Source organism: Bombus impatiens, unplaced genomic scaffold, assembly GCF_000188095.3.
Source record: "Bombus impatiens unplaced genomic scaffold, BIMP_2.2 scf_0051, whole genome shotgun sequence".
Classification (NCBI taxonomy): Eukaryota; Metazoa; Arthropoda; class Insecta; order Hymenoptera; family Apidae; genus Bombus; species Bombus impatiens.
Window position 1 is genome coordinate 287,569 of NT_176470.1, and position 11,719 is coordinate 299,287.

The window sequence follows — 11,719 nt, forward strand, 5'->3', positions numbered from 1 at the left end:
CGTGTCGACGCAAAAAAAATTAAGGGTGTCATCAGGTAAACACATGGAGTAAACGCGACAATGGGGAAAAAGTGGGACACGCTGCTCCGAAGCGTGTTAATTAGAAAAAAAGAAAAATATTGCGAATATTATCCCCAGTGGCGTTTGTTATATAATTAATATTAAAAACTCTATGTCGTTGAATCACGTGCTACTAACTGTATTGCAGTTTTGAAAGCCCGAAAAAGATATAAGCGCGGTCGGTTTAGCGTGTCACGACATTAGCGAGGTCTCTCGTCTGCAAGCTGGTAATTGGATCTAACCTAGTGCGTGTAGCATGGATCGGCTTACCTCAAACTTAAGTAAATTACACTGGCCTATGTATACGACGCATCGCGTTCTTCGCGGTCGTGATCGTCCCTACATCAATGATATAGGATGATGGGATAAAGACCATCGCATACGGTACATTAATTCGTCGATTCTTCTAGAAAAACGATCGAAAATTATTTAACGACGAATTCGATATCTCATGAACCATGATTGAACTTGGTTAGCTTTTACAAACGAAAAGCTTGGAGGAAAAATGCTACAAGTGATGAAATTTTTAACGTTTTAACGTTTTGAAACGAAGCCAAATGCTAAACGTTTTACTTACATACACGCACGCATCGTACGACAGAGAGAAACACGCAGTGCAAATGTAAAAGAAAGAAATTCCTTGAGGAAAAATGCACTAGCGTAGTATGTAACTATTATAAAATATTGGACAGAGAATGTAATGTAAAACCGTATTAACTGGTTAACTATGCTTCACTGGTTACTCACACTGTACTATATCCTATGCTCAAATAATTACATTTCCCCTATGCTCGAATATTAAACGTTCAATCGGTTATTATCTGAATATCCGGCCATTCAATTCTCAAGGGTATTTGCAGTGAAAAGCATTATATATGTATGTGGAAATATTTATCTGTAGTAATTAAATTAGGAATACAATTTATTTAGTTAATTTGTACATACATCTTGAGACAATCGAAACGTTTCACTTTTATGAAATATCGTCCTTTTCGGGTTTGGTAGTTCCAATGTTGATTAACGATTTACAGTCATAAACATTGACTTTTTGATTAAAAGAATGCGCGTTTCTCTTTCGATGTTATCCTAAAACTGCTTGCTCTATTCGTAAACAGAAGTCACAGGTTCCGCAAAGAATTTAAATTATTTGAATTACAAAATATTCAGGTACGCGTAGAAAATAATTTTATATACGCTCGATGCTTGACGGTATTTGCAACAAATAGGAAACATTTTCTCCTTATGCTTTTACGTCTGCCAGAGCTCCGTATAACGATGTATACATGTATGTATGTATACATGTTATAAAGCAAGAACTGTAAAAGAAAAACTGTAAATAAATTGCCGATATATCGGCTTATCGCTATGAACAGATTAGCGTTTCGAACGAAAGTGAAAGCAATATTCTCGTAATAATGGATAAGCTTTTTCTTTTCATACGTCATTAAATTGACATTTTGTGGCGAGACCCTTCATCGATATATGCGTTTCAAGGTTAAGTCTATTTTTAATTTGCGATACTTTCTCGGGCGAGCCTTCGTAATAACGTGGAGAGTTTTATGTCACTCATTGGATGAGGGAGGGGGTTCTATACGATACACAGCTTCCCATGATACAAGATATTTTCAAATACTCCGTAATTTATATTATCAATTTTTTCATCGATAGTATAAATAAACGTGCAAATGAAATTATGTTAATGTTTCATCTTATTCGCAAATAATACGCGTAATTTTATCTATACTAGATTTTTAACCGTAACATCGCCGAGCGATCCTTAGGTCTACCTAACGACCATGCAAGACCTAGAACAGAACACCGCTCGATATCGTGATTCTTAATCGCGTTTGACGAAAGAGGAAGTAGAATAAAAACAGCAATACGATTTCAAATAGAAACCTCTCGGTATACGTGTGTCGTACTCGGAACGCATGTGTAGCAAACCGTAGCTGTAGTAAACGATCGCAGCATGGCGTTTATTGTCCGTGCGAAGCCGATAATTCGTCCAGCAGCGATCCTTACTTACGTCAAATCATTGTTCCGAAACTCGTAACCATCTGTGACGTTTTACGCTCGCTCGAATCACAGTCGGTAACGTAGCTCTTCCTTTTGTTTCGATATGATCAGTCTTTCTCAAATACTTACTACGCTGGAGAAGTCTAACGTATCGTTGCGCGTTTTTCAAGCTGCGCCGCACACCGTTCTAAATTCGCGCAAAATACACAAGTCAACGCGATACAAATATAACGAAACTACGTCGAATCCCATGATTTTTAAATAAAAAACACTAAGTGTATATTTTTTCCCATGCAACCAATGAAAAATGAAATATTATTATTTTCGTTAGAAATAGACGAAACTTTTCAAACAGACTAGTACTTGTACGCCACTCGAGTACGAGTCTGAGACGTAAATAAAATTATTAGAAAATTCTCATAGTAAACACGGTCGTGTGTTCGTGGGTCATATATCGAATTCGTCGTGTTTGCTGGTTATCCACGACCGTTCAAAGACCGATACGTTCGACCTCTCGCAGATCGCTAGGAAACCACAGCATCCTTGTAAAGAAAATATGTACTTTTTGCCATTCGAATCGGGTACTGTACATCGAATGACAACAGGGATCGGGTCAGGTGCAGCTTAGAGAGACTGAGCCTCGAATAGCGGCAGAGTGTCTGTTCGCTTTTATTTTTCCTGTCTCTGTTCTGCCTGCTTGTCGCCGGTTTAAAATTAGCTCTCCCTTGCTCTCTATATACACCAAGTTGAACCGATGCGTTGCACCGTACGTACGGTCGAAATGAAGAAAAAAGCGAAGAACGAAGAAGCAGGAGAAAAAGAAGCTAGCTAAAGAGAGAGAAAGACACGCGTACGGATACAACGGGAGTCCTCTTTCGGGACAAATCTTTTCGACGCACGCTCTTTTTTCTTTGGTTTTTTATTTTTCGCCTCGTTCCGATGAATCTTCCTGCAGACTTCGTTTAGTTTAGGGTATTGTATATGTATAAATACGCGGCACAATGTCCCCTGGTGTATACTAACTTTGGATACAAGTTATCTCGAACAACGAATACAAAGATGATGATAAATTCAACGTTTTCGTTATTTTTATTGGAATAACGCGCAGCGTCGGAAACGATGCTTCGTTAATCGAAATCTGCTCCGAGATTGAAATTATCGGCTGAAAGAGAGCGATGGAACGCAAATGCAAAGGAGCGAACCGAGAAAAGAGGAGGACTATCCAGCTAAAATAGTTGTCGTCTCGGGAGGGAAACTAAATGGATGCAAGTATGTATTTCGAAAGTTGCACGCGGAGATCGTTGGAACGGATTTGCGTTGGTGGTAAGGAAGGAAGGTTAGAATTAGGAACGAGTTAAGACAACGTTCTCCGCGTGGGTTGCCCTTTTTTTGGCATCCCTTGAGCCTGTTTCTATGTACACTTTTGGCTTCTAGAGTTTTCGATTACGTGAAGTGGTAACTGCCTATCGCTTTACGCTGTAAATGTATCCTTTAATAGTAGTTGCTCATCGTGATCGTTTCCTCTTATTAACCGCAGAAAGAATATGTATGTTATTAAAATATTCTCGCTAGATTGCGGGCGTTCGTTCGTCTGAAATACATTAAAATATGAAAATGATATACGCGTGGTATGGAAACGTAATACGTGAAAATGTACAGAGGTATATTCATTTACGCAAAGAATACGCAAAATATGCAACAAGTGCATATATCGAAAGCGTGCTGTAACGATGAAACATTTATTAGCCACGCGTGATGATTACACATAGTTAAAATTGCAATAAGCTATAGGCGTTTATTTAATATACATACGTGTGTGTGTGTGTATATATACATATATCGGATTTTTTTCGATAATAATATATTATAACAAATCCCTTATTTAATACCAATAGCTAAATATCAGGTGTGTAGTATTTATAGCTTAGAATATATCTGTGACCATAATTATTCGCATAAATAAATAAATGATCGAAAAAAATATATATGATTTGCAAATAAAAAGGATCAGCAAATACACCAAAGTTTAAGAAGATTCTTAGTTTCTCTGAAATATCCTAAGCTTCCTTTTATATCCTCAAATTCTCTTAAACTCGATTCAAATAATCATTGCGTAAATCATTCTCTTCTCTGTTATATCACAACTTCGTTTAGTTGGTCGATTTCGTTAGTTGGTCATTCGTGCATCGTTAACGTTACATTCATTCGTTATAGCGATACCATGTCAGCGCTGTAAGAGCAAAAGACGTGTTTTATTTTCATAAAAATATTTGGACGCCCGATGATCTCGTACAAAACGACACAAATAAATCGTGCATACGTTTAAAACTTATTCAACGTGTAAATATAAGCAAGATATATATATATATATATAATAAGAATGGCACGAATGCCATAAATCAAACGCAATACGTTTCTCGATATTTTCAGTCGTATCTGTTCGTTGGTTTCTTTCGATAACATTTCATTCGAAATGAGAAAAGAGGAAAGAATTAACTTAAGATACTATATACAGTTGGGAACATAAATATCGTTCGGCTCTTTCAAACGGAATAACTTTTCTTTAAATTGGACCAAACGACATTTTTTGAAAAGTCAGAAGGATCGGTTTATTGGACGGACGCGTAAAACAAATTTTGTAAAGGTACGTTTAGAAGATTGAAAAAAGAAAAAAAAAACGTAGATCGGTCGATATCGTTCCGTGGCTTCGAATCGTATCGTGTACTAAACGATCACGACATTGAAATTTCATATAGACGAAACTCACGCTCGATAATCTGCAACATTTTTTCATCCATATTTTATCGATACATATCGCTATTCATGGATCGCATCGATCATTACCATAATCTGCTCGAGCACAAGCACACGCCATAAATTGGAGAAACATTGGCAAACGTTTCGTAGCAAATCTTGCGAACGCTAACTCCCCTGCCAACGTTTCCCTAATTTATGATACTGAAAGAATCGATGTGTGTGTGTGTGTGTGTGGCGAACAGGGTGTTTTTCACCTAGGAACCTATCGTAGAGTCTGTTTCAACGACCGAACACGAATATCGGAGGAACATCTCGACGAAGCAAACTCGAAGGGGTGGGTCGATCAGCCGGCGCGGCGCGGCGCGGCGCGGCGGAGCGATGGCATCCCGTACGGTGAATCAGAGTATGGGGTGAATTTGATGGAACACCGGTTGCTCGTCTTTAAAGCGAAATTCCCTGCACCGACGGCAGGGTGAGTCACCTTGTGTGTGCAGGGCCAGAACCAATCGTAGGAGCGGCGTTCCTGTTGGAGATGAGGTGCGACTGTTGCTATACGCGGTGTGTGTGGTGGTACAGGTGGGTGGTGGCAGGGCCGTCGCGGAAGGGGGTGCACCGGGGGCTCTCTAGACTAGATCGATAATGCATCTGTTGGCGGGCGTAGTTCCTCTTAGTCAGCGGCGATCGCTCCTGCGGCCAGATATCCTACTGCAAACTCGCTTGCTTCTTCGACTTGTGAGTACCATCGCCCTTTCTCCAACGATCACCGTCCTGTACTTCGCGTTTACGAATTGCCACAGTTTTTTCTCCTTTGCGTTCTGTCTCGTTGCATTTTCTGTTCTGTTGCAGCACGTTATCGTGTCGTGAGAAAAAGAAAGAAAAAAAGAGAGAAGCGACGTGGGATCGAAAACGGTAGTAGAATCGATCGTCACGAAGTCTTATCTCGATGTTTCATCTTTGATGCTTCGAAACAGTTTTTGTTCCTTCTGTAGCAAGCGGACCGTGTATCGTTAACGCATAGGGTCGAGCCGATCGTGTTTCGCCTACGAACCGATGGTCGTTTGACGTAACTGGCGATGCAAGTACCATCGATATATACGTTGTCTTCGTATATTTAGTTCGTCGTGAAAAAAATTCGAAATTCGTCGAAATTTGTAAATAAGTGATCGACGCGTTAAATCGCCAGGTGAATTTTGTATGTCTCGCTGTCGGTGCCGGAGTGTCGCTTATTTCCGTAGGACACGGTACATGCATGTGTACGTAATTAGTATTTTATTAGAAAAAAAAAAAGGAACGAAATTACGTAAACGCTTTGTGCTGCATTTACTGTCATAGCGTTAAGCAATATTACAGAGTTTACAAATACTACTAGTTCTTTTAATTTAAATACTTGGACGCTAGAACTAATTTCCCGTAAACTGTAATCTAAGTATTTCGAAAATAAATAATCGTGTAGATAAAATTACGTTTCTACGCGACGTTGATCTTGCAAGGAAACAGTTCGTGGTTTCTGATCGATTCGACGATTCCAGCGTGAATCAATTTCGACGAATTTTGTCGTTTTTCGTCACCGGTGATCTTCTCTTCAACGCGTTAATAACGAAAATTATATTTTTCTGTTTTCGTTTGGTCGTTTCGATAGTTCGACTATCCTCGGTTGCTCGAGCTGCGCTTTATCGCTGTGTTAATTTTCTAAGGCCACGACTTCGTCCAAGCGAGTTTATCTCTTCGTACGATGTGTCCAAGTATACTTAAATCGTTAGCTAATTCGGAATATCATTTCTTTCGCTACGTTTAGTTGATTCAAATCTACAAACATTAAAAAATATTAATTGTGCGATATTTACAGGATTAGTACGCGACAGGTGCATTTAAAAAAGCGACATTGACGTAAACGTTAGCTGTTGTTATTATTAACTGGTTGTTTATCGATATCAATTGTTCGCAGAGCCTCTTCAGCATGCACTGATCCACGAACCGGATAATGTAGCGGACAGCGAGGATTCCGAAGACGAATGGAACTATTATCGTATTGATCCGAACAAAGAAAAAGATTCCGTAACGCCTGTCGACGAACCCCAGGAAACGAAAAACGTGGAAGAAGAAACCGACGTACCAGAATTAGCTGTGGAAGATATCGAGTCGAAAATCCAGTCTGAAGGCATAGAGGAAGACATTAAATGCGAAAGTCCGAAAGAGGAATCGCCTAAGCTTTTTAACACAGAGGTATTTTTCAATTTTAATCGAACATTTTTCATTTCCACTATTCGTGTATATTTACCTCTACCCTTGTCGATAATAATTCGCTATTTGTTTATTTACGACGCCCCGGCATCGTAGCATCGTTGCTAGGTCCGATTCGAATCGGTATTTCGTTTGATCCGTTTCGTTTCTTTCGTTATATGTTGTTTTATTTTATCGTTAAATCGAACGTTTCGCCGGATCTTAATTAACGCGATGCTATTAGGTTTTAACGGAAAATCGTTTTTTGCGAATAGATTAGCACCGAAGATAGAATGGAAGAGAAACCGATAAAATTGGAGGATCGTTGCGCAGAGGAGCAAGATCAGCCGAAGGACGTGGATTTTCAATTGAATCCTGACGCGGCAGAATTCATTCCCATTTCACCGCAGTTTATGGGAACGAGAATGAATCTCGTCGAGGATTATCCTGTTTCTGGCTCGCCTTTCAAACAAGTTCCACAGATGGACGACATACAGGTACCCAGTCAGAGCGAATTCGAGAAAGAAGTGTGCCAGCGACCAAGAGAAGTCGAGGTCGAAGAGAAAGAGTACCAAAATGGCGATAGTGTGTCGTGTCGTACCACCGACTATACGGATTTTATGCCTGATCAACAAAAGGCGACCAGTATATCCGGGAATATGGACGATTCTGAAATATCGTCGACGAAAGCTGAATTTGGAGACGAATCGGCAGTCAGCTTCTTAACAGCTAGCGAACTCCACAGAACAGGTATCTCCGCGATAGACGAATCTTTCTCAAGCTCCGACCGCGAGTATGACATCGCTAAAGACCCGATGGCTATGTCCTTCACACCCAGCGACTTCGAAGCGGCGTTCGACAAAAGCGTCGACTTGAACGCCGTTCATAATCTAAGCAACGCCGATTTGGAGGATAAGAATGGCATTATGGAAAAGGAGGAAGAAGAAGAATTCATGGCGGAATCACCGAACATGGAAGTTGACTCGAAGAACGTAATAACCACCGGACCCACTGCCGAGGAACTGCTAGACAAGAAGCCAGCATTTTCCGACAAGCTCGTTGACGTATTCGCGAATCTGTCTTTGCAACAAGAAAATTGCCAGGATACTTTCATCGGGCACGCGGACGAATCGGAAACCAACAGCGTTGATTTCTTAAATCCGCGATCAGAGTGTTCCCAATTGGAACAAGAAGAAACCGTGAAATACGATCATTCCCCATTGGCCGAGAATTATTCCGCTGAATTCGAGTCGAAAAAAGAAGCCGTTTCCATCGATAACGAACAACCGTTATCGCCTTCGAGCGTCGACATAGACGAAACCAAGCTCATAGACGAAGCTAGCGAGGACACCGCTGCTCTTGCTGGAAGCGATCTTCAAAAAGATATTTACTCGAACGAGGCTGATACTCCCTCGTCCTTGTCACCAGTTCCCGATGCGATGGAAAATGATTCGATGATAGCAACAACTGAGAGCGCACAAGTTCAGTCTTCCATACAGGTTCGATCTTCGTTACACGCGGATGCTCCAGAATTTATACCCACTCAATACAACTTCCAATCGTATGGTATGGAAAGCAACGAAGTGGTTTCCCAATCGTCTGCCGCCGAAACGATCGACGTTTGTCAAGTGTCACGTACGGAAGAAACTGCTGATTCTTATCAAACGTATTCCACAGAAGCTGGTGACGCTTTCGAACTGGTTCAACAGGATATAGTTTCAAACGTACAGTTCGATGAGAAGGAAGTCGATGATTTAGTATGCACGAAATCACCGGTGCAGGGAGTGAATTTATTAGATTTTGCCGAAGAACAGCAGGACGTTTGCGTAAAACATCCTGCCTCTTTGATGACACCATCCCTTTCTCCCCAGGAACTTCAGGAAAAACCAGTTGACGATATTGTTTGCTCTATGGAACGCCCTATCGATATTGGCCAAAAACTAGATGTAACCGAATCGAAAGACGTTACTGCGGAGGACGAAGCGGAGGAAACAACGAACTCTGTAGAGGAACCGATGGAACCAACGATATCGACAGAAGCGACGGTGGAAGCTGTAGAGCCAAAGGCGGAGCCAGTTGAAGAATTTACTTTGAATTTGTCCGATTCTATGCAAGAATTCACAGGTTTGGAGAACCAATTGCAACCTACGGAAGACGAGATTCTTAAATCCGAAGTTGTTAATGATCTTGAGGAAGAACTTATAAAGAAGGAAGAATCGAGAAATGTCACCGCAGAACTAGAAAAACTCACAGAACCTGCAGTCGAAGTAGAATGCATGATACGAGAAAGGCAGGAGATCGAAGAACTTTTGCCTGAAGTTGATAAATCAGAGATCAACGGTGAGCCAGAAACAGAAATTGAACGATTAAAATTGGAAGAGCCAAAAGTGGATCAGATAGAAGTTAAAGAGCCAGAAATTAAAGAACCGAAAGTTGAGGAGTCAGAAATTAAAGAACCAGAAGTTAATGAAGCAGAAATTAAAGAACCAGAAATTATGGAGCCAGAAATTAAAGAACCAGAAGTTAAGGAGTTAGAAATTAAAGAACCAGATGTTAAAGAATTAGAAATCAAAGAACCAGAAGTTAAAGAGACGGAAATTAAAGAACCAGAAGTTAACGAAGCAGAAATTAAAGAGTCAGAAATTATGGAGCCAGAAGTTAAAGAACCGGAAGTTAAGGAATTAGAAATTAAAGAACCAGATGTTAAAGAATTAGAAATCAAAGAACCAGAAGTTAAAGAAACAGAAATTAAAGAACCAGAAGTTAAAGAAACAAAAATTATGGAATCTGAAATTAAAGAACTAAAAACTACGGAGTCGGAGATCAAAGAACCAGAAATTACAAAGTCAGAGATCAAAGAACCAGAAACGATGGCGTCAGAGATTAAAGAACCAGAAGTTAAAAAGCCAGAAGACGTTAAGGAACTGGGAGAAGTGAAGGAATTGGAAATAGAAAAGACAGTCCAAGTTGCAGAAAACAAAATCGTCGAAGCGGCTGCAACGGCGGCCGTGACCGCTGCAGCAGTCACAGCGGGTGCGGCTGCAGCACAAAGCAAAACGAAATCAAAGGTATCCGCAGCAAAACCAATGAAATCTTCTTCGAAGACACCTGCACCGAAATCAGTGCCAACGTCCCCCTCGAAAACTCCAAGTTCCACGACGCGTACGCCGACTGCGGCAACGAAAAAGCCATCGACACCCTCTCGTCCGAAAGATCTAGACGCTCCGAAGAAATCTACGGTTTCAACCGCTGCAACGGCCAGCAAACCATCAGTTTCGAAGACCGCTACGAAAACAACGACATCGACTACTACAACGAAACCAACTAGCAGAACCAACGTCAGCAGTGTCTCTAAACCAAAACCTGTCGCCACGACATCCTCGCCGAAACCGACTTCCACCGATAAGAAACCTACTGCAAACGGTGACGTGAAACCTTCGACTAAACCAACCGCGACTAAACCTTCTAGCAAAACACCGTCCACAACCAAAACCACGCTAGTCAAAACATCCACTACGCGACTGTCCTCCGGAACAACGACGAAACCGAAACCAGCATCTGCTACCACCACGACCGTCAAATCCAGCACAACTCTAAAATCCAGCAGCACCGCGACCAACGCTTCCAATACTACCACGGCGGCTAGTACGAGACCTAAAACGGCTCCAGCCGTTGGAAATGCTATGAAAGCTCGCTTAAACGCCAACAAGTCGCCGATAATCGATAAACAAGTTAAAGAAACAGCCAACAAGCAGATTTCCATGGGGCGAACAAGTACCGCTGCTAGCAAGACGACTCGTTTATCCACCAGTGCTTCTACCACAACCACGGTAAAACGTGTATCCTCGACAACGAAAACTACCACGGCTGCGTCACCAACCAAGAAATCTACCACTGTAACGAAAGTTTCCAAAACTTCGTCTATGGGAAAAACAGGCATCGACAAAGGAAAGGTACTACAGAATGGCGTGTCTGAGATAAACGCGTTAATCGACTCGATGATCGATGACGTACCGAAAAAAGATCTGTCGCCTGTTGTTACTCCAAACGATAACCAGCTGATCATGAGTTCCGATTGAATTTGCGGTAAACAAGACCGATTTCAATCTTAGTTTTATGTCGATCGTACATCACGCACTGATAAACGTTCTATATTTACCAAAAAAAGAGAAACATCAGAACATCCGCTAAAAAAAAAAAGTAGTTTCTTAGGGAATATATAACGAACCGGAAAAAGTTTTTACTATAATTAGCGTAAACTATAAAATATAATATATTAATGTGTATATGTACCGATGAAGTAATAAGTCTGTTTATCTATATCGGCGGAGAGAGATTGTGCGAGAGAAAGAGAATGGATGAAAGCGTGAGAGAGTGAGAGAAAGAAAGAGAGAGAGAGAGCGTGCGAGAGAGGGTGGTGTAAGAGAGAATATATACTAAAAAAAAAAAAAAAGAAAAAGAAAAAATAAAATATATGCTATCGCTTTTTGACTGCTTCGATCGTGCTGGAAATGTGATGTCTTGCTGGTAGCAAAAGATATGTAATAAAATCGGAATGCGAGAGAGAGAGAGAGAGAGAGAGAGAGATAAGAAAGAAAGAAGAAACACGCGAATTAAAAAGCGAGGAAAATATCGAATGTTTTTTTTTTTTTTTTTTTTTTTTTAA

General features: G+C 40.8%; 1 protein-coding gene across 2 annotated transcripts in view; it reads left to right on the forward strand.

Annotated features, from left to right (window-relative positions):
* Nucleotides 1-11,506, forward strand: part of LOC100750135 (kinesin-related protein 4) — a 63,694-nt gene extending 52,188 nt beyond the window's left edge. Inside the window, exons 9-11 of one of the 2 annotated variants that reach the window (XM_024371826.2) lie at nt 6,779-7,056; nt 7,329-9,603; nt 9,694-11,506. In XM_024371826.2, the coding sequence (XP_024227594.1) occupies nt 6,779-7,056; nt 7,329-9,603; nt 9,694-11,132 (3,992 nt within the window). In that variant the 3' untranslated portion in view covers nt 11,133-11,506. Of the gene's footprint in view, nt 1-6,778; nt 7,057-7,328 lie in introns of both variants that reach the window. The other variant, XM_033324306.1, reaches the window with a different exon arrangement.
* The last annotated feature ends 213 nt before the right edge of the window (nt 11,507-11,719 follow it).